Source organism: Ailuropoda melanoleuca, chromosome 8 (assembly GCF_002007445.2).
Source record: "Ailuropoda melanoleuca isolate Jingjing chromosome 8, ASM200744v2, whole genome shotgun sequence".
Classification (NCBI taxonomy): domain Eukaryota; kingdom Metazoa; phylum Chordata; class Mammalia; order Carnivora; family Ursidae; genus Ailuropoda; species Ailuropoda melanoleuca.
In genome coordinates this window covers 25542079-25569759 of record NC_048225.1, presented here as the reverse complement: position 1 = coordinate 25569759, position 27681 = coordinate 25542079, and the positions used below count along the sequence as shown (strand labels likewise).

General features: G+C 44.2%; 1 protein-coding gene across 4 annotated transcripts in view; it reads left to right on the top strand.

Annotated features, from left to right (window-relative positions):
* The first annotated feature begins 2863 nt into the window (after positions 1 to 2863).
* SNX19 (sorting nexin 19) overlaps positions 2864 to 27681 on the top strand; it is a 48583-nt gene continuing 23765 nt past the window's right edge. For 2 of the 4 annotated variants that reach the window (XM_019796767.2, XM_002912682.4), the window contains exons 1-8: positions 2864 to 5087; positions 7273 to 7411; positions 8664 to 8764; positions 8881 to 9000; positions 10894 to 11024; positions 12268 to 12364; positions 12861 to 13041; positions 15499 to 15628. In XM_019796767.2, coding sequence (XP_019652326.1) covers positions 3390 to 5087; positions 7273 to 7411; positions 8664 to 8764; positions 8881 to 9000; positions 10894 to 11024; positions 12268 to 12364; positions 12861 to 13041; positions 15499 to 15628 — 2597 coding nt within the window. In that variant the 5' untranslated portion in view covers positions 2864 to 3389. Of the gene's footprint in view, positions 5088 to 7272; positions 7412 to 8663; positions 8765 to 8880; positions 9001 to 10893; positions 11025 to 12267; positions 12365 to 12860; positions 13042 to 13953; positions 14014 to 14270; positions 14281 to 15498; positions 15629 to 27681 lie in introns of those variants that run through there. The other 2 variants (XM_034666096.1, XM_011221509.3) reach the window with 2 other exon arrangements.

The following is a 27681-nucleotide window of genomic DNA, read 5'->3' as shown; positions in this document are numbered from 1 at the left end:
ACATCCCTGCCAACCGGGTTTCGATTTATGACGCTCAGAACTGTGAGGAAAAAAACTCACATTGCTGCAACCACTAAGTTTACAGTAATTTGATAGAGCAGCGATAGGAAACTAACACAGGCTCGGACAGACCAACCTCTAACCACAAGCTTTCAGGATCACTCAGTCTCTTTCCGTACAATGAACCCTATTCTCACAATTGATGTTCTCTCTCTGGCTACATTTCCTTTCCTAGACACATAGATATGATGATTTTAAACGTTGACATCTCTCTTCTTAAGACATCAAGGTCCTAACCTGAGTTAGGTCCTCAGTCCCTCTTTACTCTTTACATGACCTTCAGGAGCTCCTTCTGTTCCTCGGAGCAATAATTCCAAAAAAGTCAGAAGCCCCATCACTACTTCTCTCTTTAGTAAGTTACCTTGACTTCAATTTTTGAAAGAAAATTGAGGTGTGGCATGAGCTGCCCCCAGCATGACCCCTTGCTGCAGTCCCCCTTGCTCTCACCATCCCTGGTTATTTCTCTCTGCTGCCTCTGCCTAACGGACCTTCCCTCTCTCTTCCCCTTGCCCTCTCCATCCTCCATTCACTTAAAATAACTTACTTACTTCTTAATCTTTTTCCAACATTTTCCAACTTTCTACGAAGACTTTATTGACACCACCCAATTCCCTGGTTGACCACCCCTCCTTCGTGTTCCCATTTCATTATACGTACTTCTACTGCAACTGTCATACCACACGTGATAAAGTTTGGTTACATTGATTCATGTGTCTTTCTCCTTCAACTAGACTGAGAGTCCCTTGAGGTGAATTACTGTGTCTTATTTGTCTTGTTATCTCCAACACTCTAGCACTTTGCCCTTAATGTTTTAAGAAATGGTAAGAAGAAAAGTAGGAAGGACCTAGTGAGATGGTGAGTGATGTGGAGAGACAGCAAGCCTCCTCCCACCGCATACACACACCATCACCACCACCAAACATCAGTTGTGCCTCTCACCTCCTCCCTGTGATTAATCTGCTTGGAGACTAAGGCTGGTCCCAGATCTTTAGGCAGAAACTCACTCCAGTCAAAATGGCAAGTGCACTGGCATGTTCATCTGAGAGCCCTATTTCATCAAATCCACTTCAGAATCAGGAAGGCACTCTTGGCTACCTCCGTGCTCCAGACCATCTGGTCAGGTGGCACAGCGCCCACTTACAAGGTCAGTTTCTTACTGCCCTGAACAGTCCAGATTATGCTGCAGAGTAAACTTTCTCTGTGAACTATCGCAGGAAAATCTTCAGATTTTTTGCTAAGCGGCAGGGGCATTTCTCCAGAGCATCACTGTGGTCTAACTGTCCCTCTAACTGAGGACAATGAAATGGTCTGGGAGGATAAAGGGGGCAGCACCCACTTCTTATATTCCTTTTTTGTGAGAAGGAGAGCAGCAGTGAAGTGTTCTGTGCCCTGGAAACACTGGACCACATTCTGGCATCTCAGGGATGTGTCCAGTTAGCTTTGTGGACGTTCTGATCCTAAATCAAACTGTTTGTATTAGAATTGATAGGCATTAACTATGCTTCACATCTAAAGGATGGTTCCTTTTGTATTAAAAAAAATCTTTGCCCCAACAGTAGAAATTAGAGACTATTTGTTTGCTTCTTGTTGGCACAGTTTTGGTTGGAGTTTGCCTGAAGATTCCCCTAAACATCTGGGAACTAATGCTATAATGAAGCCTGCTAACATCATAGAAAAAGCTGAAGATGAGCAATCATAAACAACTCTATACAAATGACATGCATCCTGAGCCAAAATAAAAAGGATAGCCACATTGCAGGCAGAGCTCCTAGGGACCAATATGGGCTTCACGTGACATTGACAGATTCTTACACATGGTCAGCTCTACTGTCAGGTATTCAATCTTCCTGTAGGTAATTCTGTCTGGATAGATTTCAAAGCAAATATATTTGAGGATTGTCTGAAAATACATCCCTACTTCTGCCTTCTTTTCCTATATATTTGGGAAAAAAGGGCAAGACGACATGGAGGGGGTTAGAAACCAACTCTTACCCTTGAAGATCCAACATAAAGGCTACTCTTTCTGTGAGGTTCCCTCTAAACCACTGCAACCCCCAGTGATCTGTCCTTCCCCTGAATACCTATAAGACTTTGCATTTTACTATATACCATACTGACTTGCATTATTAGTTATCCATTCATGATTCAGGAACTTGTCTCCTCAATTAGCTGCCAGGTCCTTGAGGACAAGGACTGCTCTATTAGTCCACAGTACCTATTCACAGTGATTGAATACAGCAGATGCTCAAAATATCTGATTGCTTGGGTAATGCCACCAGCAAATAGCCCCCAAATCACAACTATGACTTTGTTATACAGTATATGAAATTTAAGGAATAAATCTATCTCCGTATTAATATTGTACGCCTTGTGTTCTGAAATTTCTGAGAACAAGGTAGGTGAGCTGTGTATTGGGGACTGCAGTGGGGGCGCTGGAGAAAGTGGGGTAAATGTTAAAATATATGGGGCCAATGAAAAAATACCCACGTAGGATTAAAATAAACTGGATTACTGAGAGTCCGCCTAAGCAGTAAGAAGTGTTGGCCGACTTCATTTAATAACTAAAGCTAGAAGTCTCAGTCTTCGAGGATTAGTGCCTGCAAGACCGGTCTCTGCTCCACACCCCTTTGGGAACTTTGGCTCACCTTTGAGCACGGGTTCTGCAAGCACAGCTTGGGAGACCACTTTCCGCTGGTGCTGTCACGGCCGTTCCTTACCACCAGGGGGAGCCGCGCGCAGCGCAGTGCCGCGACTCGGGGCTCGCGGCCGCTCTCCCAGCATGCCCCGCTCCGCCGACGTCGACCCGGAAGCTGTCGCCGGCGGCCGCCGGCCGGCAGCCGTAACAGAAGCCGGGCTGGTGATCGCAGTTGCCCGGGGGGCCGTAGCCCGGCGGAGGGTTCCTCCGAGGGCAGCAGTGAAGACACCGTTGAGTACCCCGCACATCGGGGCTCGGTCTGGGCGCGCCCCCCATCGGTGTATGACCTGGTCCTCGGCGTCTGTAAGTGTTGGGTGAGGGGCTCCGTAGGCCCTGCCCCTCCCTCCCCAGGCAGCGCGGAGGCTCTCCGACCTCGGGATTATGAAGGCAGCCGAGTCTTCTTCAAGGGCGGCGTCTTTGCTGGAAGGGGCTGGAGCTGGGGGCAGAAACAGAGCCGCCTCTGTCGCTTTGCAGTGCGTGTAAGACGCCGAGGGCCCAGAGACCCGCCGCCGCCCGGGGCCCTGAATAGCACCCTAGATATCCTCGTCTCCGTACACAGTTAACGTCCCATTCCCTAATTCAAGTGAAGTAGAAAGAGGGCGATCGTCTGGGTAGCCATCTGCCCCTTTCAGCCATGAAGGCAGAGACAGTGTCCTCGTTACGAGAGGCTCCAGCTGGGTTCAGCTGGAACCTCAATGACCTGCTGAGTAGCCCGAAGCTGATGGCTGTGGGGATCGTGCTCGGCTGGCTCCTGGTCATCCACTTTCTGGTCAATGTGTGGCTCCTGTGCCTTCTGTCTGCTTTGCTAGCGGTGCTGGGAGGATGGCTGGGCTCAAACGCCATTGTGGGGGCTTCGGGTCGACTGCACCTGGAACGCTTCATCCCAGTGGCCACCTGCCCTCCAAACCCTGAGGCAGAGAGGCAACTGGAACAGGAGATCGACCGCACCATCCAAATGATTATTCGGGACTTTGTGTCATCCTGGTATCGCTCAGTGAGCCAGGAGCCAGCCTTTGAGGAAGAAATGGAGGCAGCTATGAGAGGGTTGGTCCAGGAGCTCCGGAGGAGGATGGGCATGGTGGACAGTCATGCTCTTGCCCAGAAGGTTCTGACTCTCTGCGGTTGTCACCTGCAGAGCTATATTCAGGCGAAGGAAGCCCTGGCTGGGAAGCAGAGTGGTACAGTTGAGCCCTCCCAGCTCTGGGAGGCTTATTGCCTAGCTACTGCCCCACACCCTGCTGTACAGAGCTCCAGCACTGAGGTCAGCTATACACGTGGCATTGTAAATTTGTTGCTTCAAGGACTAGTGCCAAAGCCCCACTTGGAGACCCGGACTGGGCGCCATGTAGTGGTGGAACTCATTACTTGCAATGTAATCTTACCACTGATCAGCAAGCTGTCAGATCCTGACTGGATCCACCTTGTACTTGTGGGCATCTTTTCCAAGGCCAGAAGTAATCCAACAGCAGTGGTTAAACCAACCTCCCCAGCCAGTGCCCTGGAAAAGCCCTCAGTGCCCACATCTCTGCCACTGATTGTTGAGGTACAGAGCCCGCCAGAAGTAAGAGCCCCTTCTCCAGCAGCAGCGCCGGTGCTGCTGAGCTGTAATGAGCCTGACGGGCCTTCCCACCACTCCCCAGAAGTTGAAGAAGGCCATGAAGCCACAGAGGGAGAATTGGGTGGAGTCCCAGAAGAAAGGAAAGTAGGAAACAACTCATCTCATTTCCTACAGCCAGATATTCGAGGCCCTTTGTTCTTATGTGAAGACACAGAGCTGGAGTCTCCATTGTCTGAACTGAGCAAGGAAACCATCATGCTCATGACCCCCGGCAACTTCCTCTCTGACAGGATCCAGGATGCTCTGTGTGCCCTGGAGGGTCCCCAGTCTCTGGAGTCTAAGGATGTTGAGGGAGGAATTGAAGGAGCAGAGGCCGAGGAGGGTCCAGGAACAGAAACAGAGACAGGGTTGCTGGTCTCCATGCTGACTTCCTGCCCAGAGATCCACATTGACCCAGCAGACAAGGAAGTAGAGCAAGGAGATGGCACCTCTCTTACAGCTTTGCTGACAGATCCAGAAAGGACCTGCCCCCCACGATCCTCATGCTTAGAGAAGGATCTCACCAATGGTGTGAGCTCTGTAGATCCTAGTCTGCCGCAGGTTCTCCTTTCCTCCTCTCCAACCGGTCCTCTCAGCTCAGCCACCTTCAGCTTTGAGCCCCTGACCAGTCCAGATGGCCCAGTTGTCATCCAGAACCTTCGTATCACTGGTACCATTACTGCTCGGGAGCACAGTGGCACTGGATTCCACCCATATACACTCTACACGGTGAAGGTAACAGGATTAGAATTACGGTCACCCACTCTGGGCTGGGAATGGGATTGGAAAGCGGAGTCAATGAAGCTAGTATTCTAAGGGAGAGAGGCTACTTTTCATTTACTATGTTCAGTTCGACAAGAATCTATATGTGAATGGTCGGAAGATCATTTGTAAAGCAAAGTTGGCTTCTGTTTAGTATCTGTGCAAACAATCCTAGAATCTCAGGGTTCTTCGGATACTGAGGGTTGTATTTTTCAGTGGTTCCCAATATAGAATCTTGTCCAGAAATCATCTTTCCAAACTTCCCTGTTAATTTCTTTCTTTCCTTTTTTAATTACTAGTATCTTTTGTACTTCGTTTAGGAAGGAAGTTTATATATATATATGTATATATATATACACACCCTCATATATATATATTATATTTCATATTATATATATATATATATAATATCTCAGAAGGTACCAGGTTCCTCATTCCTAGAGGTGTTTAAGCACAGAAGTAGGAACTACTCGGTAGAGATGATAAGAAGGGGTTCATGTATCAGAGGGTGAGTTCAATTACAGCAGTGGCTCCCTAAAACTGGCTTTAGAATAGACTGTCTCCCAATTACCCGAAGAGGGCATTTTTGTAAATTCTCATTCAGATCTATCAGCGTCTATCAGAATCTATTTAAAAAGCAGCACAAGTGATTTTTGAGGTGCAGCCAGGTTTGGGAATGTATTGATTAGTGTTGCTCAGGGGCAGAATATTCCATAGAACCTCCCAAGTGCTCCAAATTTGAGAGCCCTACCCTGAATTCTCTCCGTGTCTCTTACTAGGCATTTTCCTTCTCAGTGCTGGTCTGAGGGACTACTACTTTGCTCATGTCATTTCATAATGAATACTCCTCTCTGGCTTTAGAAAATTTTAAGACAGCCTTAAGCCCCACCAACAAAAGAGATCGTTTCTTCCATCACTTGTCCCACAGTGTAATTCCTCCTCCAGACAATAATGGTAACCCACCCCTAATGACAACAAGTACGTACATAGTTCCTGCACATCATCTCATTATGTCTTAACTCCTCTGTCAGAAAGTCTACCCTGTCCTGAGCTGCAGCTTTCATGCTGTTCAGGGTGTTTGCTCTGGGGGAACGTTCAGTACAAGTTGTCTTTTCCCACATACTGGCCCTCCACGCATATGAAGACAGCAAACTTTGACCCCTTTCAACATCTCCAGTCTTCATGTGACTTCCAATCATACAGATATGTGCTTAGGAAAAAAAAATTCAATTCAGCTCCAAGAATAATAATTAATCTACCCAAAGCAAAACAAAAACACATGTTCTTTTAATGCATTCCAGGCAAACAAATGATTTTATTCATCAGCTGTTGTGGATTTTTTGTTCTTCCCCCCCCCCCAACTAACATAAATAATCACTGGTCAAGTATAATGGCAAATGGTTATCTTCTTACAACATCCAACCCATAATTTAGTAGTGAAAGAGGTGGTCTTGTACCTTCTGTTTTATACTCTTTGAGATTTGAAAAATAGTAATATAGCCATTTTTTTAAGATTTATTTATGTCTGAGAGAGAGGGAGACAAGCGGGTGGGGCAGAGAGAGAGAGAATCACAGACTCCATTCCAAGCGTGGAGCCTGATGTGGGCTCAGTCTCATAACCATGAGGTCACAACCTGAGCCTAATCCAAGAGTTGTACACTTAACTGACTGTGCCACCCAGGAACCCTATATCCATTTTTATAAGTTAAGAAAGTGTTTGCAGGAGGGAGTTTTGAGGTGGAAGGAGGGAATGGAGAACAGCAAAACTCATTTCTCTTTCTGGGCCACATATGTTGGGAAACACATCTCATTCCTTAATTCAGCTGCCCTGGGAATTTGAGTTATTCACTACAACTCAGAGCAGCAATCAGATCCAGTATGTTCAGAAATAGGGGCGCCTGGGTGGCTCAGTCAGTTAAGAGTCTCTTCAGCTCAGGTCATGATCCCAGGGTCCTGGGATCGAGCCCCACATTGGGGGGGCTGCTTCTCCTTCTCCCTTTGCCTGCCATTCTGCCTACTTGTGCGTGTGCTCTCACTTTCTCTCTCTGTCAAATAAAGAAAGAAACAGAATAGGACCGTCTTCCTCCCTTTACTTCTACTCTGCTCTTACTGTGTGGCCATTGAACTGATGCCCTAAATAAATGTGTTCATTCAACAGTATGAGACGGCCCTGGATGGTGAGAACAGCAGTGGCCTGCAGCAGGTGGCCTACCACACTGTGAATCGCCGCTACCGCGAGTTCCTCAATCTGCAGACTCGTCTGGAGGAGAAATCAGATCTCCGAAAGTTCATCAAAAGTCAGGAGTTTCCCCAGCCCGGACTGCCTGCTTGCTTTACACATCTAGTCCCCTGATCTGAAAGGCTGGGCCTACTAGTTTGTGGGAAGGGATGGAAGAGGAGAACACAGCATCCAGGGGCCCGTGTTTCCCCAGTTTGCTTACAGATGTTGTGGGTTTTAGTGCTGGATAGCACCAATCACATTCTTTCTGAGGCACTTCTTTTTTTTTTTTTTTTTAAAGATTTTATTTATTTATTTGACAGAGATAGAGACAGCCAGCGAGAGAGGGAACACAAGCAGGGGGAGTAGGAGAGGAAGAAGCAGGCTCATAGCGGAGGAGCCTGATGTGGGGCTCGATCCCACAACGCCGGGATCACGCCCCGAGCCGAAGGCAGACGCTTAACCGCTGTGCCACCCAGGCGCCCCCTGAGGCACTTCTTTGACACTTACTTTGTTCTGGGGCCGACCTAGTTTAAGCTTGAGAAACTCATATTTCCACCTGAGTCTGTGAAATAGTGTGAGGAGTTAAATCAGTTTTTCCACATGTATACATAGATGGATTGCTCTTAAATATTAAAATAGTCTCCAGAAATGCTTGCCATCCTTCCTTTAACAACCAGGCTTTTTGTGTGTTTGCTATGTGACACCTATAAGGCACAGGAACAGTTAAGAAAATGTAATAAAATTTAACTCTAAGAATAAGCTAGTAAGCAGCTATTTGTTTAAAAAAAAAAACAAACAACAAACTGATGGTCATCCAAATAAACCTTTTAATAAGTTTAGGCATAAGTTGTGGATTTCAGTTATGCATTTTCTTTCTTAATAACAATAATTACTACTGAACCAAGCTTGAAAAAGTATGCCAGGTTCTCTTCTAAGTACTTTATACATATTAGCTTATTGAATTGTCCTAACAGCTTATAAGATAGATAACTATCATTCTCCCCAAAGAAGGATTAGGCAACTTGCTGAAGGTCATTCTTATAGTAGGGATTGGAGCAAAAATTTAAACTTGGGCAACTGGACTTCAGGGCCCTCATTTGTAACTACTGTAGCATCTGGCCTCCTCTACGTTAGTGTGAACACCGGTAACAAGAGTAGATTGTATGTACTATATCCTTGGGGTATATTTGGAACTCCTGAAATTTAAAAAAATCTTAGGAATGTATTCAGCAGTCCTGTTTTCTTTACATATATGATGTATTTCATGTGGAATATCTCTCAGTGAATGTTAAGTGAACGAGTTTGTGTTTGTGTTTTTGTTTTTTAAGATGTGAAGGGTCCTAAAAAGCTCTTTCCAGATCTTCCATTTGGAAACATGGATAGTGACAGAGTAGAAGCCCGAAAGAGCCTCCTGGAATCCTTTCTAAAGGTCAGCATCCTTGAGTTTCAACTGTGTTTTCATTCTAATTACCAGATACCCAAGCCAAGCTGAAGAGACTCGGGGACCAGAATTTCTCTTTGAAAAACTTCTTGTGTCTTTTGCAGCAACTTTGTGCCATTCCGGAGATCGCTAACAGTGAGGAGATGCAGGAGTTCCTTGCTCTGAACACAGATGCTCGTATTGCCTTTGTCAAGAAACCATTCATGGTGTCCAGAATAGACAAGGTACCAGCAGGGCCACTGTGCCCAGCTTTAGTTTTTCACCAGAGTGTAGGCAGTGATTGAAAAATAAAGGAGGTTGGGGTGGGGAGAGACAGCAGAGAGGTGTCCATAGAACATGGACTAGAATTTTTAAGACCTGTGGCAAATATTGGTTGGACCATCACCTTGCTATGACACTACATGGGTACACATATCTCCTACGGGATATTATGACATTGTTATTCTAACAGAGGGAGGTAAGGATAGATCTGTACCTCCATAGATCGGTGGGGGCAGGAAGGTCTCTCCTGGAGATAAAGATCATTCCTGGTGTTGGTCACTCAGGAAAAAGAGCCCCAAGACAGGACACTAAGCTGGATTTAGACTGGTGTGCTGATTCTCTGCTGGAGAATAGCATGGAAAGAATTATACTTTTTTCAAGGGGGTATCTCAGAACCTTTGAAGATGGTTGGAGAAGGACATTTGTACAACACATTATATCCTTCTTGTAAGCAGCTGATTTGAGAGTCTCCAGGACACAAGTCTGAGGTTTATGTTTATCCAAAGATGGCATATGTTTTAAAAGGTTAGAAGACACTGACTCATTGGCAGAAGGTGGACCTCTCTCTAGACTTCAGGGAATAAAGTGTAAAAGTGGAATTTCATGTGGTAGGAATTAGAAGACGTTCACTGATGCGAGGAAAAAGCTGCAAATTGAAAAGGGATAAATGAGGTAGAATCCCCAGAATTCCATGCAGATGTGTCCATCCACACAGATGTGTTCACTCACTGACTCACCAGCCACTTACTGCTTGTCTGGTCAAGTACAAGCTTGACCATGAACAGGACTAGCTGCTGGTGATACAACAGTGAACAGAGCAGATAAGGACCCTCCCCACAGGCTACAATTTTGTGAGCCTTGAGACCAAGTTATATTTTCTAAGCTGCATTATCTATTCATGCTGTCCTCTGTGTTCTCTCCCTGGTTTATTACCTCCTGTGTTTCACTGTAGTCCTAGTCTGCCACTCAGCTTGTCTAGTCCTAGTCTGCCACTTCAGCTTGTCTCAGCTGTGCTGTCTGTACTCCGTGTAGAGGATGAACACAGGCATGAATTAAGGAAGGCATGGTGCTGCTCTGAGCCAACAGTGTTAATTAGCAAGGAGTACCAAAGGAAAAGTAAAGATTTCTTTTCATTTCTTTAGGCTTTTAGTGTTTCGTTTGTACATTTTCCTTTTTAGCAAATATCTGTATGCCATTTTTCCATTCTGAGAAATACAACCAACTCTTACTCTTCAGTGAGGATTGTTTTATTTGGTCTTTATGAGGAGTTTATATCAACTCCAGATTTCCTTAATTTTGACATGAGTGATTTTTGTTACTCTTTCTGTAAAGAAGAGAAATTATTTGGAGTAAGTGGAAAAACCAGTTCTTTATTCTGTGAATTACTCTGAGCATGTTAATATTATATATGCTTCTAGAATGTATTTCTTATTTGATAATTTTTACTCTTTTTCTTTTCCATATATTCCTACCTGTATCACTTCCATTTATTCACATCTTGGTGAAAGTATTGTTGATTTGGAAATAAAAATCATTCCCTCACATACAAGGAAAGGAATTGAAAAATGAAGTGTTTCAGCAGCCTGCAGAACTCCAAGCTTTTTATTTATCTCATTGTTTATTTTGGCTTCTTTTCCCATGGCATTGTTTGTCTTAACTCTGTGAGGAAGCAGATTTTTATGGCCGTCGAGAAAAGGGGGGATAGTTGCCAGTAAATCTGTCTGGTATCTGAGTATGCTGATGAAAAGGCTCCACTAGCTAGACACGCTCTGTGCTCATCTTCATTGCACGAAGCCCCATGAGACAACTGCTCGTTTGGTGGTTTCTGTCTGACCTTGCACCTCTGACCCCTGCAGATGGTGGTAAGTGCTATCGTGGACACCTTGAAGACAGCATTTCCTCGCTCCGAACCCCAAAGCCCCACAGAAGAGCTGAGTGAGGCCGAGACAGAAAGCAAGCCCCAGACAGAAGGCAAGAAGCCTAGCAAGTGAGAAGCCCTTCAGTCACCTGGGGACCCTTTCCAGTTCTCGGGGTGATTGCCAGTCCTGAGCCAAAGCCTAGCCCCACTGTCAAGCCCTAGGAGAGAAGAGATGGGTCACACATACCAGTTTTTATACAAAGCCAGACCCCACGCTCCTCAGTGCTCAACCCAGAGGAGCCTGAGGGCCAGCGTAGGCATCCCTTCTGAATATTCGTCTTGCCACTGGAACCCAGGACTTAAACTGACCGGGAAGTTTTGACGAGAAGGAAAACTGTAAAATATGTATACTCTCCTTTTCTGTTTTCCTGGGAAATTGAGATGTTTCTTTCCTATTAAGAATTAAGGCTTGTAACTGATCTCTGTTTGTCATCATTCCTGGAAATCTTAGCTCAGAAGATGCATGTACTGGCAATAAACAGGAAATGGCCAGAATGAACACCCATAGGACCTGTTTTTTGGCTATTCTGTCCTTTACTAGGATCCTACACACACCGTTTCAGAAGCCAACATGCGGAAGGGAAGGGCACCACACTTAACCCTTACTGCAAATTTTATATCTGTATCTGGACCATTATGAAGAGAAAATGAGTGAGAGAGAGAGAGAGTGTGGGGGGGGGAGAGGGAAAGGTGGAGAGTTTGTATGTTTGTGTCTGTATGTCTGACTGTCTTTGTTTCTGTATTCATGTCTCATGGACCAGCAGTAACACAATTTTTAGCCTTTTTTACTGAGCCCGTATTTTGAAGGGTGACCGTGTCTGTGGTTATAAGAGCCATAAAATGTGAGGTTAGCACTTGTGGTCCCTTCCCTACTTTTATTTGGAACACTAGGAGAATAAGTGGACGTGCGAAAGGGTACTAACAACAACAACAAAAACCTTGGTTTATGCCATGTAGCTATTTAATCTCCAACAAATTTTTAATGAGTATGTAGTATATATTCTCCATTCTTCTAGCTTATGGGAATACAACCATGATAGACTGGTCCCTGTTTTACATTAGCAAAAGTGCTTCACAAACGCATTGTGGCCATAGCTTAGTGCAATGGTTGTACTATGTATTAAGAATTGCCAGAATGTGTATCAGTTTTGGGAATTTCAGGGCCAGGTCTCTCCTGGCAACTCTGACCTCAGTAAGCTCCCAAGAATAAGTATGGATGTTCTTGTTTTAAGGTAGTAATACTTGGCAGCCCTTTGCTGGGAGATTAAAACCATGAATTATGTTCTCTTTCTGCTCTTTGTGTCAATACCAGGTCCAGGTTGAGGTTCTCCTCCAGTAAGATTGCTCCAGCATTGAATATAACTGAGGCACCTGAGAAGATTCTCTATTGTCTCCAGGAAGGCAGTGTGGTGAGAAGTTTCTAGATAACTCCTGCAATTAATACCTGGGATGTTGATCCTGCAGTTACAGGCAATTGAGACATTCTCCAAAGTCAGGAGGGATGTAGGTGCCTTGCTAAAGGACTTAACCAGCATCTGGATCTCCAGTTTTTATTCTAAAAGTGTTTTCTCTCAGTGGTTTCTTATTCCTACCCTCTCTGCGTCGGCAGGTTGGCTTCTCAAGGGTCATGGGCTTGGAATAAAGGATGGCAGAATGAGAAGGAAAGCCAGTTCCTGGGAGAGAACAGATGACCCAAATGTATTTGCAGCAAGTGAGAATACAAAGGCATTGTTTTACTTGGAATTTAGGTAGAAAGTGAAAACTTTCCAAAGGTGGTCATAGAGTCAGTTGGGTTCTATACTCATGATACTTGTGCAGGGAAAGAACAGGGAAAACCTGAAGGGCCACGGTTACTCTCCTATTTTCTTCGTTCTTTATGTGATGTGCCGCTGGCTTTTTCTTCAGGAGTCAGAGATCCTATCCATGTCTGGGATGGAATCCTTTATTGAAAAACAGACAAAATTATTAGAAATGCAGCCAGCAGAAGCCCCAGAAAAAGATCCTGAACAAATCCCCAAAGGTTGTATGGATGGTTACTTGTCAGAAGCAGCTGTGCCAGCCCACGACATCAGCAACAGTGACCCAGGTACGTGACAAGATCCCCACTCCCACAGAGAAGGGAGGCACGGTGTGACAGTTGGGATTCATTGATGTATTTTCTCTTGTATTCAGCTAAGCAAGCCGTGTGTTGAACACCAGTGTTTGAGGTACTGTGCCGAGTCCTGGGATACAAAGAAGAATTTGACATAGTCCCCAGAACTGAGTCAAACAGGAGCAGGGCACAAAAACAGGGAGTTCTGGTCCAGCAAAATAAGATCCATGCTTATAATATCATTATCTTACTTATGTTATTTTTGCCATGCTTTGGCATCTTTGGTCTACTCCCTTTACCTACAAACTTTCTTTCTTTCGTGTCTGTGATACCCCTTTCCTGGTTTTCTTTCCACCTCTCTTGTGGTTCCTTCTCAGGCCCCATTGTTGGTTCCCTTACTTGTCTTCCAGAACTTCATTTTTAGCTCTCTGTTCTTACTCTATATACTCCCCCCCGAGTGATCTCATTTGTACTCCTGATTTTAAATCTACCATGTGCTGATGATGCCTAAATATTGGATGTTGTGTTTCATCTTGCTTACCAGAAATCTCCACTTAGATATACCATTGGGCTACTGAAGTCCAACATGGAATTCTTCCTTTTCCCTGGATCTTTTCCTTCTGTTTTATTTACTGCCGTAGCAAATAACGCTACCCAGTTCCCCAACATAGAGCAGGAAGGGAGAAGAGGTGAGGACAGGGAGGTTTGCTTCCCCAAAAAAGTGCAGATGTTTTTTTACAGAGAAAAAATTGGGAGCCCTGGATATTAATACGTTTGCTGAGCTAGAACTTATAAAAGAGTTTTTCAGTTCCACCAAGACAGAGTCTCCCACTGAAAAGAAAAGATCACAAAACCCTGGGTTCAGAAGGGGGGGAAAAAGGCTGATTTCAGATCATTGTTTCTCAGGTGCGCTTGAACAGTCACCTGACCTCTAGTGTATGGACCTCAGCTTAACTGTGTGAAAAAGTAAGTTCACAACCCCACCTCTTCCCACATACCTCACTGGTTACATAAATTAAAGTGTTATGACAGTAAAAGCATCAGAGAACTGTAAGAAGTTACAAATAAGACGAAATGAGTGAAACAGTATAATTCTAGCCAAGGTCAAGCCTGTAAATTTTGAACATCATATCTCTAAGGGTATAGTTTATGCCTGAGCTTTTCTTCTAGCCCTGAGAAACTCAAAATGCTCACATGATAGGAAATTACATTTTCTTCCACAGGACTTGGTGCCTCCTCTTGCTTTCTTATTTTTTACTGCTGTGACTAGCTGTCACCACATGGTGGCAGCTCTAGGTAAACACTAAACCTGAGAAAATCATAAGGTCGAGGAGGGTGGCTGACGCTCTGTTTCCCAAGGAACTGAATATCCTGTCTTTGAGCAAATGACTGGGAAAGTAAACATACCAGTTTCCATGCCCCCTTGAAGTGCAGTGCAGAAAAGATATATATATTAGAAGGGATTAAGAAAAAAATAGGATTGAGTTCTCGAATATTCAGCCAAATCTGAAGTTACTAATGTCCTAAAGAACCGTGTAGGGAGGAGCGCTTGGGCAGCCTGGCCCAGACAACAGGTCCTAGACTAACAAACTGGTCCTAGACTAACAAAATTATTGTTGATGATTAATTATGATATTAATCATAGCAGTAGCACCAGATTGCTGAGATTGATTCTGGAAGATTATGTATTCCTGGGGACATCTCCTGGGAAGCAAATCACAGATGACATGGGACCCCCTGACCGGGGTTAAAGAACAGATGCTTCCATCCATAAAGTACATCTGTTCAGGAGACTTCAGCTGAGCATGGGTGTGAAGTCACCTGTGGTCTTTCCAGTCTTTGAAAGAGGAAAGAAATCAATCATTGTCATGGCATATTTTACCAAAGGTGGAATGCTCTTCCTCGAACCAAGTGTTATCTCAGAACCTAACTGAAGGCTTCTGGATCCCAACCCAACAGCTCTGTGTAATGGAGATGCTTTCAAAGCAACTTGCTTACAGGAGAGTGAATTCCAAAACTTTCCCCAAATCTGTTGCACACAACATTTCCATGATGCTTTGTGGAGGCTAGTGGAATATAAGGATGGAAGAGATGGGGCCTTGCCAGTGCCAGTTGGTCACTAGTTGGGAGCAGTTTCTTGGAACAGAATGTATTCAGTTCCCAGGGGGACATACAAGAGAAACAGAAGCTAGATAGGCATAATAATTATATGCAAAATCTTTTAGAAAGGTAAATATTACTGAATGACTAAGGAACATAAAGAATTATAAAGAAATACAGAGCCTAATCACTGCACTTTTTAGATATAAAGTAAACATCTCTTGATTTGAGTACAGGAGAATTACAGAAATACAAGACGATTGATATAAAGGTGAAGATCCAGTGCACTGAAATATGTTCCTCCAGAATGGGTCTTTTCTGAGTTACTTTTGATGCCTTTTCATTCCCCAGGAGCAGAGATGGAGCTAGCTGACACAGCCCTAGATCTGCTTCTCTTGCTGCTGATGGAACAGTGGAGATGGCTATGTACAGAAAACATGCAGAAAGTTCTTCATCTTGTGTTTGGAACCCTAGTTCAGAGGTAAGACGGCAGAGTTCTCCATCGTATTAGAGTCTCAAGTTGGACAGGGGTTGGATGTGATGCTGAATTCTGCACTGGAGAGGGAAAGTGTAGAGTCCAGGCAGCCTGCAGCCATAAGGGAAGACAGAGACTCTGTCATAGGTGCACAGGGATGAAGACTGCCCGAAGAGTTCCCAAAGGTTTGTGTTAATCACCTCATCATCTAAAGTATAAATGGGTCTGTTTCTGCAAGACTTCTGGCATAATCCACTGAGTTACAGACGCTGCCTGTGATCTTAAAACCCTTCACCTCAACTCTTCCTACTCGGGGATCAATTTTCCACCCAGTTATACCCCCAAGCCCTATACCTTTCACCTCGTTGCAGTGGACATTTCACTTCACTGACGGTATATATTCACTGTCTCATTGTTTAATGAGACAAGGAGAAAACAGATCAGTGCTCTGAAAATAAAGACTGTTTTCTCCAAAAGGTGTGTAAATATTCACAACTAAAGAAGTACTTACACAGGATGGTAAGGAATAAAAGTATACTTGGGTATAAAATGTGGACTGTGATCCCAACACCACTTTCATCTCCTAAAAGATCTGCACGTGGTTGGAGTTTTTAGCTGCTGACTTTAACCATGAAACTGACACAAACTTTGCTAAACTCAGGATGGCCGGAGACACGGTCTCAGAGCCAGACAGATATACACAGTGCTTGTGTTTTGACCTTTCTTGTTTCGATTTCTCTCTCTTGAGACATCCTGGCAGATCCTAAAGTAAGAAGCAGCCAAATTCTGACCTCTTCTGTTAGCATATGGCTCATGATAATAGGTCACTCCAAAAAGAAAACCTGTTTTTAAAAACAGAATTGTGTTTCAGTTCTACAAGTAGAAAATCCATTAACAAGGAGCAAGTAAATCTCCCCTCCGACTCTCAGAGTTACTTAAGATCAGGGAAGCTTAAGGAGCTTTAATAATAATAAGACCTAGTGAGAGAAGTGGATGCACTTTCATATTTGCTGAGTGTTCATCATATGCCAGCACCTGACCTCTGTGTACATAACATTTTCTTGTAGCAGCCAAGTGAGGTGGGTAGCCCCATTTTATAGAAGAAAATAGAGGTTGGCAAGGTCAGCTAGCATACCCAAGGTCATAATTAATGACACCTGGACTTTGAAGCTAGATGTGTATAACTCCAAAGCCAGTGTGCTTTTTTCCACATGTTGTAGCTGACAACCGGTCTCCAAGCGAAATCCACATATAAAATGCTGACTAGTCTCCATGCCCTTTGACTTTCCCCCTTGTCCCTCCTCCGTACTCAGCTCTGCCACTAGAGTGCTTTTTCCAAAAAGCAAATACGAACATATAGTCCGTACCTAATATCCTTCAGTGGTGCCCTATTGCCTACAAAAGTGATTTTTCCACTATGTTTCCCAGAGTTCTAGGGTTCCCCAGAGGTGCTTTAGAAGCTGGGGAAAACTGAGTGGACCATGATCTAATCAAAGAAATTTCATTTTGGTCAGGTAATAGGCTAGGGATCTGGATAAGTTTTTGTTTGAAAAAGGGCTCCACCGTGTTTAAAATATATGTTTATTTATTATATTAAAATTTCAGCTCTTTTCCTATGTGACATGGTCTGGTCCCAGCCTTATTTCTGATTCTCTCCCATGCAAACCATTCATCGTGGCCTGAACACTCTGGTCTCTCTTCCTTCAGGCCTTTGTTCATCCTCTTATCTCTACCAGAATGGTCTTTCTCTGTTCATTCTTCTACTCATTCTATCTTGTCTCTCTCATTCTGTCTCCTTCCCTACGTCCGAAACTCTCCATCTTCTTGTCTGCTTGGCCTATTGCTAAATATTTTTCAAAAATATAGCATTAAATGTCATTTATTCTGTGAAACTTCTTGTGGTATCCTCTCCCACCTTCCCCCAGAACTAAGGAGCCCTCTTTTCTACTCTCAAAGTTGTGATGATTATACTTATCAGTATATTCGAGAAATGATCTTCTTTCCCTAAAGTGTGCTCCTCAAGTGGGGGGCAGTTTTCTCCCGGGGGTATTTGGCAGTATCTGAAGATATTTTTGGTTATCACAACTGAGGAAAGAGGCAGGAAGCTATTTCATCTAGTGGGTAGGGGCCAGGGAGGCTGCCGAACACCCTACACTACACAGGACAGCACACCCCCCCCCCAGTAACAGTGAATCATCCTACCCAACATGTCAGTAGTGCAGAGGTTGAGAAACTTTGCCCTAGACTACCAGTTCTTTAAGGACTAGACCTGGCTATATATCCCCAGCAACTAGCACAGGACATAGAAGATGTTCATTAAATATCGATAAAAGAATAAACATTTCCTTTCTCATCACCTTCATACTTGAAATAGAGTCTCTCTGCGTTCTTATTCAGTCACCTGTGAATGTTGCTAACCGATCCTTCATTTCTTCTTCCTCTATTAAGTTTCCCCTTGCTGATCTTCCAAGTGCTTTCCAAAAACTGGAAGATTCTCAGACTAGCTAGTTTGTGATAATTGATTACCCTCTGTCCTTGAAGTCATTTACATGATGACTTGGTTTCAAAACACAAGAAATTATTCAGTAGGAACAGAAAAGTATAGCTGAGTCAGGAGAAATTTTTAAAAGATTAAGGTTCATATATTAAAAAGGTCGGAAGAAGTTTACCTAAAGTTCGAACAACTCGAAATACTAAAGGGTTTGAGCCAGTACCAGGGAAGGCGAGAGAAATATATTTGGGAGTTACCGGCAGATCATTGAAGAAGTACTGTTTTACGTAGTTCGGGTTCTTGGAAATCTAAACCAGGAAGAGTAAATACAAGGGAATCGCAGACAGAATTCTAAGCCGGATTGCATTTACCTCAGTGGGCGGTGATTATCAATTCTCTAGGGTTAGGGAAGAGACAAGGGTAAAGTGGAACGGATGGAATGTGCAGAAGTACATATGTTGCGCCCTCTGGTCTAAGCATACTGGTAGACAGTTGTCCAGGCTGTTTGTAGCATTCATCCACTTTACCTTGAAATACTCTTACCTCTCTGTCCAGCTGGGAAATTGTTTTGGTCTGACTCCTTTATTCACCAGGCTGGTCAGTAGTGAATGAAACAGACTCTGTCCCTACTTTTCACATTTTGTACAGTTTCATGGAGGTTAAAACTGAGGGCCTTATCCATGATCATTAAGCTAATGCATGGTGGAGCCAGAAATCAAAACCAGGTATTCCAAAGCCCAGGTTCTTATCTACACCGTATACCACTTCTTTGCTGTGATTAATCTCTCCGAGCTTTGGTTTCCTCATCTGGAAAATAAGAATAATAGTAGTATCAATCTGTTTAGGTTTATAAAAGGTGTCCAGTAGATGTTAGGTCTTAATATTTGCACTTCAGAAAAAGGAAGGAAGGATAAAAAGTATTTTCTGTTTTTAACTCCTCCAGCTAGTGGCCCCAAATTTGCTCTACATTTATGTCTTCAGGATGACTTCTGCGACTCAGGATGCCCCACTCTATACTGGTCTCCTCTCATAGCTACCACTATCCCCACTATGCCTGTCTCCGAGCTAACAGAGAATAGAGCTCCTAAACAATAGAGACTTCATAAGGCCTTTCAAGGTGACTTTGTGCCAGTGGGCTCATTTGTTAAAGCAACAACCAGAGTGTTCCCATGTCTTACATCAGGAAGCAGACCACCTGGGTCTCTTGCCAGCACAGACAAGCATAGGTTAAGTACAGAGTTCAGTAGTATTTTCCAGGATTACTGGTGCTCCTGGTTACATGGGTGGGGAGAGCTGCTAGAATCAAGTAGTGCCTTTCCTTATGAAAAGAACTTTGAATCAGGCTGTTTTAACCTTTGCGTCCCCATCTGTTGACTCTTCCATTAGAACCATGCTTCTAGTTAGGTGGGTACGTAGCTGTCAGGTGAATGAAAATGAGCAAAACCCACAGGTAGCTCACACCATAAACAAAATCAGGGAGAGGGCTTACAGCTAAATTTCCCTTGACTTTCCTTTTACTTTTTTTTTTTAATGGGGTGGCATCTCTGTTTTTTAAAGGAGGAAAGTTCTGGATATATTTAGTGTTTTTGAACGGAGCCAATATGAATCTTATGCAAGAACAGACGATTGTGGCTATTACCTTTGGAAAACCCTTTGTAACTGTGGTCTGTTATCTTTGTTCATCATAGATTTTTCCAGGCAATGGTATTTTGTACTTATTCAGTTGTCTCATCTCCCTTCCTGTCAAAAAGGTCTTTCTTATTGCTAATCAAATTTTGTCCGTAAGTCCATTTTGTTTTGTGTTAGCTGCAATGGAAATAAGAACACAGCCAGCTGACATCCTTCTCACCCCAAGTCTCCACAGACTAGAACTAAGAGTCTCATCCTTGCCTGGTCAAGGCCTTTCATCTTTCCCTAGAAATCATTCCATCTTTTTAAACATGGCCTGCTTCTCAAATATCTTGTTTTGGGTTCACAGTGTTCTTAAAGCTTTTTTAAGATAGGAGTGAAGAAGAAACTGTGGGTATCTGGAAAAAGAATCCCAGTTCCCTTTCCAGAGGCTTGAAGGATCTGTGGTCTGTGGTCTCGTACCAGCAAGTTCCCCTGTGTGTGGTAGACACGGAAAAGAGGGCTTATTTCAGGACTCAACGTGTAGACATTGATGACCTTGTCTCCTTCAGGATACTTAGTATCCAGCAAACCTTTGTTGAGAGTTTACTTCGCGCAGACACCGTGCTGAACGCGCAAGTGTATTATATCACTTAATCCCCCCACAAGCTCTGTGAAAGATGAGGAAGCCGAGGCTTACAAAGAATTATGGTTATTTAATCCCAAGGCAATCCCTGAAAGATAAAGTCATTACAGCTGAAAATCAGACAAACATGGGTTCGAATTCTGTGTGTGTTATACTTATTAGCTCTGTGAGAGCTGGATTGCCTTGGGATTTGAAGGGATTAAAAACCAACAAAAATCTTTGCCTCAGAGTAGTCTGCATTCCTCAAGAGGGGATTATCAGTCACTTTGTAAACTCCAAACCACGTTTATGTGTATGCACATTCACGTGTAGCACAAAGGGCCCCGCAGCGTCCTAAGGTCAGCCCATGTTACTTCTCCCCTGGACAGCTTACATTTCTTTTTATTTTTAAAAAGAGGTTCATACGGTGCTACATTCTTGGGCTTTACTTGCTTTGGTAAGCAAAGAAGGTGGAATTTGATATCCCCCCTAAGCTGCAGCACCTCCCCTGACATCCCCACCTACCATTGCTACCCTGACAAGAGGTGTAGTGCGGTCCCTCCCTGCTTCCTGCGTCAGTGTTGGCCTCTCTGAGACTGTCCCTCTGACTGCCGCCCGGGGAGCACCATGTTTTCCGTGTCTCTGAAACCACAAGGATCAGAGCTGTATCCTTTTGCAGATTACTTGGGCTCTCCTTCTTTGAGTTCTGCACATTAAAGAGAAGGATAGTCTGTACTGGTGCCACCGATAGTAACTGCTGCTTCTCTAGCCATCATGAACACACGGCAGCTGGGGCATCGGGGACGGTACGGCCATCTAGATTTACATTCATCTCCTTAAAATGCCCTAATTTTCCAACCCCCTGCATTATCATCTCCAAGAAGATAATAAGTTCTGCCTTCAGCTTTGTTTACTCTCCTTGCTCCCTTAAAAGACCCATATATACATAACTGCCTTGGACGCCAAGGACTCTTGCCAAATCATGAGCATGCACTCCCTCACTCAAGCTCGCTCTCTAGCCTGCAAAAAAAAAAAAAAAAAATAGGAGAGTAAATTCAACCTCATGACCCCTCCTTCTAAGCCAAGGTTGGAAGAGTTCTGAGCTGAGCCAGGCTTCATAAATCTCCCTTGATTGTTGATGGTGTGGAGAGAGTGGAGGGGAAGGGAGCTGAAGAGAAGTTAGATGCCCAAAAAAGGCATTGTTAAGTCAAAGGGAAGTCTTGCACGCATGCGCGCCTGACCTCATGTGTCAGCTTCTGTGCTGGGAACATCCAATTATGTAAGAAGGAGCACTCCTTGTTTGGAACTAGAGACAAAGGGAGGGGCAGAGGAGTGGGGGTAGCAGGCTAAGCCAAGGAGTGAATCCAGCTTGTGCAGACTGCTCATGTCCGAAAACAGAAGAAACTTACCAGTATCCCTGCGTGCATCAGAATCAGGGTTAGGAAATTGGACAAGTACTCAGGCATGACTAGGTTGGAGGGAAAGAGGAGAGATGTACTGTGCTCCATTGATGGTAGAAGGTTTGGGGCAGGAAGATCCAGCCAAGGTAAGGGGTGAGATTATATTGGAGTCCTGATGTAGAGCAAAGGAATGAGAAGAAGCTGGACTGGTTCCCTGCCTGGATGCCCAGAGCAATGCCATGATAAAAATATGAGACAGGCTAGCAGTAGAGTACACGAATGCCACGTCCCGTGGCTCTGCCCTCCCCATGGCCCCGAAGATGGCATCAGACTCTGTGTCAAAAGGGCAGCAGACACATTCCTGGCATCTACATCAGGATTTCTTAAAGAGTGAGTGAGTGAGTTTGTGTGCGTATGTGTGTGTGGGTTGGGGGGGGGGCACGTGAGAAGGGAATAGCGTGGTAAAACGAGGAAGAAAAAAAAAGAAGGTTCTGTAATCTTGTGGGCAAAGGAGAATAGAAAAGTATGTCAAGTCAGGAATTCTATAGAGATGAAAGAGGAAAGAATGTGTGAGGTTTAAGGAGTCCAACAAGCAGTGGACCCAGGAGAAAATTAAATGGCAAGTTCTGGACTTTATGCCAGGCCATGGACTCTTTTTCTTAGAAATGCAGTCCCTACAAACCATCTTCCAGGAAAGGTCAGGAAAAGGCATGTGGAGAGAGAGGAGGGGGCCCTTGCAGAGGGCTGTGCTGCCAGGCATGCATGTTCATCTTCCTGAAAGACAATTATGAATGGCTGACCACGTACTCTGTTGCACTAATTCTCATAGGTCACTCCAGGATCTTAGGTATTCCTTGAGCAGAGTCCGTTGAAGGGCCTCTTTCTCGGTGGGCATGTCTAGGTAGCAGATGGATAAAGGGTCTTTCTGACCTTGGTTATATCTTAAGGGAAACTCCAGGCCTGCCACCAAAGGGTACAAGCAAATGGCACAGGAAAGGAGCTGACATTTATTTAATACTAACTATACCAAGTAAGCAGCTTTTTGCTTCATGTACTGATGTGCAGTGCAGTTCTGTGAGATAGACCTATATTTATACCTTTTACAAGTGAGAAAAAGGATATTCAGATTAACCTTCCCAGAATCATAGAGCTAATAATTACCAGCCCGGAGATTCCACTTCAGTTATCCTGGCCTCAAAGCCCGTGCAATTTCTGTTGTTCTGTGCTGCCTCCCCACTCCGCAGGGTTTCTCACCAAGCCGTGGCCGCTAGATCTGGCCTCACTTGCAAGTCCCTTTGCCTTATTTGCATCTGGTCTCTGTTGCTTTCCATCTGACTGGACTCAGGGACACGTGCACATGATGGTAGTATATAAATTCCATCTGCATATTTCTGATTTTATTCTTAAAACATTTCTGGATCAGAGATTACATAGTCTCCCTTAGGTATCCCTATTCTGCATCCTGTTCTCAGTCAGAAAGAGATTTTCCGAGTTAAGATTAGGAGTTTCTCAGGAAACATTTACAGCTTTCTCCTTTGCTCCATAAACTTCTCTTTCTCGTAATTGAGTTCTGACGCCTTGTGGTTTCTTACACCTGCTCTCTCTCTATGCAGTTTCTGTAGGAAAGTAGCATACTTTTGCAAGAGCCCTAGATACAAACTAAGTCTCAAAATTATCTCAAACTAAGTCTCCAGGTTTTCCTGTCAGATTATTTTCTGGCCCTCTCATTATTGACTCAAAGTAGTTTTTAGAGGTGCTGAAAATAATTTTTTGCCCTGATGGCTTTGCTCACGTTGTATTGTGCTTCCTTGGCAGAAAAGGGACACTGCTTATCTCACACCTGTCCCACTAGACCTTGACAAAGGGAAGTTTTCTTCTGTAGATGGGGCCAGGATGGGCCCTAGGAGTCTCTCCTATTATGAGCTGCTTCCCTGTCGTATTTCTTGAGTGTCACTTACTCTACACCCACCTTTGGATGAAGATACCATGTCTTTTTCTATCATATACTGACAGTTTCTACTTGAGTACATCTTTCAGGTTGTAACAGATAGGTAGTAGCTGATTTTCTGTGCCTGTGTGTTTTGGCACTTCTGCGTGTAAATTCCCATACACTCCAACAGAGAGGCAGAAATGGTCATTGCATCAGTTAAGAATAAAACAGAATCTCATGAGGTATTTAAACCTCAGTACCTTTCTTCAGGTCAAGTCACTGGTATCTCTTGCCCATCTGTAACCACAAATAGGAACCCATGACAGTTCTGAAGGACAGTTTCAGACTGTCGGTATCCTGAGAGCGGGACCTCTGTCTTATTCATCATTCTATTGTCAGCACCTAATCATATATGTGGAAGGCACTTAACAAATTTGGTTGAATGAACATCACATACCATTCCAATCAAATCAATCCCTCTGTTTATCACGAGTGAGGATCTCAGGGATTCCTCAGTCATGCTCGGGGACAAGAAACACCAATATAAACTGAGTTTCTGTTATATCGCTCCCCCATAGCTCTTTAAGTGAGCACCTCGAATTCCCAGAGCCATGGTTGAGCCTGAGAAGAGGTTTTTCCTTTGGGCCCTTCAGGCCCTCTCCTATCCTGGTGGCACTCTCCTTTCCAAAAGAACGTAGTGTCCTCTCTGCTATGGGCCTCCTAAGTTGGCCCTCTCTAGAAACATGCCCTGCTGTTGTGCTTCTCGGCCTCTTTCCTTCCACTCAGGGAAGTAAGAATACGGGCTTTGAAGTCAGACAGATCCGAATTCAAATCCTCCTTTGCGTCTTACTATCTGTGTGACTTAGAACAAGTCACTTAACCTCCCTCTGCCTCCGTTACTCTCCAAATGGGAATAACAGTGCCTAGCTCATAAAGTTAGCTGGAGGATAAGAGATGATAATGAAAGCCTCTTGACACATGCCTGGCACATGGACGCACTCAGTAACTGGGAGTTCTCGTCCATCTTTACAAGCTCCGTGTTCCATTTCCTTGGGGACTCTAAATTGCTAGGGCAGTGACATATCTGATGTAAAGAATATGTTTACATTTTAATGCTTTTTGGGGAGGGGTGGGGGGGAGAAGGCTTTATAGTGTGCTCGTTTTGGGGTTTGTTAGTAGCAAAAGACCCTGGGAGACAGAAGTTCTTTTCTGCACCCTTCAAATCAGGGTCCCTTTCTTCATATGATCCCTGTGCCATCCTGTCTTACATACTGAAAGTCTTCCCCAGTCATATCCAGAGCAGAACCTCAGAATTCCTTCAGAACCAGGGAACTGCCCCCTAATCCAGGTGCTCCTGACCCTCTTCATTCACTTTCTAGGAAACTAACTTCATGTAGTTCTTGCTGTGGTGACCTCTTTACAGATAATTTTGAAAAGTCTATAAGATTTGATGCCTATATGTACCTATTAAGTAGCAACTGCCTGGGCTAGCTCTTCAGATCTAACGTGTGACTGTTTCTACTTCAAGGTCATTTCAGCCTAAGAAAAGAGAGAACCCATATGAATCAATTCGAAATATTGAACGTGAGGTTAAATGACATGGTAGAGTGTAAACACAGTAAAAAAAAAAACAAAAAACGGATTCTTGGGCATAAGCGTTTAAGGAGGCTTTATAGAGGAAAGTAAGGTTTAGAGCTGGGTGTAAGATAGGTATCATTTAGACAGGCTTAGTGTAGAGAATATTCCAGACACTAAGCATTTTAAAGAGAGGAGAGGGCATTATTTCTGCTTTTAAATAAAAAGTAACCTTTAAACATATTTTTAATATCTTCATCCAGTCCCTCTCTGAGCGAGACAGAGACAGACAGGGTATGTGTATGTGAGAGAGAGTGTTCATGCACACAGAAGACGGTGAGAGATCATTTTATTAAATACATCTTGGAAAGCTCAGCAAGCTATTGCGACTTCGGGGAGTTAGAACAGGAATTCTCTGTCTGGGCACCAGGTGGTGCTGCAGGTTAAACTAGACCCATTTGCCGCCTTTGAGGGAGGATTCATGTTGCAATTACAGGTCCTTGTCTTGGTGGTGATAGTAATGGAAACCATTCGCTGTCTTGCTCCATGATTCAGAAGCTACTTATCTGCCCTCTCCTCCGGGCCAGTGACTTTCAGATGAGCCCAATTTCTTTTATCTTTCCCCCTTCTCCCCTCTGTTCTGATCGGTCTTCAGTGGACACTTGCTTCTCTGAGCAGAATGTACTGCCAGAGGTTGCCCCTTTGAGTGCATTCCACCCCTCAAGGAGTCAGTGCTGGAGCTGATTCATTGGAGAACATTTTTGACTCAGAAACACAGAGTAAACTGGAGAGTCTACGGTGATTAAACCAGCTGGACATCCGAAGTTGAAAAAAATCTGTTGGTATTGCCTATAAGCTAGTGGGTCCTATACTCAAGGCCTTTTTTGGATACCAGAATCCTAGATCTCCATCTCACTGAGGTAGACGTTGTCAGTGCCAGGTTGCACTGATGTCAGGAATCTCATCCACCCCTTAAATGATCAAGGGTGTTTCCTATTGCTTTCAGCCATGGATGGAGATCATTTGGCTCTTTACTGTTAACTTGGTGTTGGGAAGACAGCCATACGTTAACTCTTGAGGTTCGATCTTTACCTCTGTCTTTAGATAACGATTCACCAGGTGCCCTGTGGAGGAGTAGAGCTGTATGGGACTAGCGCAAGGAGGGAGTAGGGGTGAACTAGTAGGAAATACACCTTAATCTAGTGCTGATGTAATTATGGTGCCAGTTATGGTGCCAGAGATTTTCTTGGGGGGAATTTAGCCCTTCCCCAATAAATCTATAATCTCTGTAAACGTGATATGCTTGCTATATAAATGCAGCTTCAAGATAAGTCCCCTGTCCACTTCCTCCCTGCCCCCCCTTGTTTTCTAACCATAGGTGGTGCCCCCGAAATCCCTACTACTATGTGGAGATTCTGGAGTCGTCACCAGAGCTCTGTTCCATATCCTTAGTATCGGGATGGATAACCTTCTCTTTGGAAAGGTTTTAAAATTCAGGCTTAGACAAGAAACTGGAAGCAAATACCTTTGGGTACCTCTTCTTCCCCAACGTGCTTCTGTTCATTTTAGTTCCTTTTCCCCAAGCTCCTTCCATTATTTTCCCTGTTTCCTTAACTTTGATGACTGCCTCTGTCTACCCTTGTTCTCTTTTGTCCTCTAGCCATTTTCGCAGCATAATTTAGAACCCTACTGTGTCTGCTTATCTGAACCCAGTCCCTAATTCTCTTCCAGATCATGGCTGAGCATACTCTAACCTGAAATATAGTAGAAGTTGGGAACCAGTCCCATCATGTGGAGCCCGCAGTTACCACCTTTCCATCCTTCACTTCTCCCTCCTCCCTCCTCTCCCATAGTGGTTGGGTTTGCCCGGAGCAGAGCCTGGACATCTCACTGCGAGATAAACTCACCAGGAACAACAGGGCTTTGGTTGTCAAGCAACAATGAAATTCCTGCCTTCTGCCCTCTTTTGTATCTTGCCTTTCTTTCCAGTGCTCCAGTTCTAAGCATTGCTCTCCCTCTCCCTTCCCTTTCCCCCTCCATGGACTCAATATTCCTCTGAATGGGTGGCCATTTTAATCAGCCTTCCCCTTCTTCCCCTGCCTTCCAGCCTTAGGTTGCTGAGAAAGAAAGGCTCAGGATAGCTGCCTGGTGACTGAGAATGACCTAAGCTTGCTGTTCACACAGGAGTGAGGAAAGAAGGGGAAGAGACAGATTTTGGATCCTGCAGTCCAGTCCTTGCAGTGAAAGTTTCACTGTTATATAGGGGTCTTATTTTAGAAAGGATTCCAAAATATAATCTCCACATTATCCATAATCCCCTGGGGTTTCTCCCTAATCTTCTTTTTTTATTATTTTTTTATCTTAATTTTTTTTATTATATTATGTTAGTCACCATACAGTACATCCCTGGTTTCTGATGTAAAGTTCGAT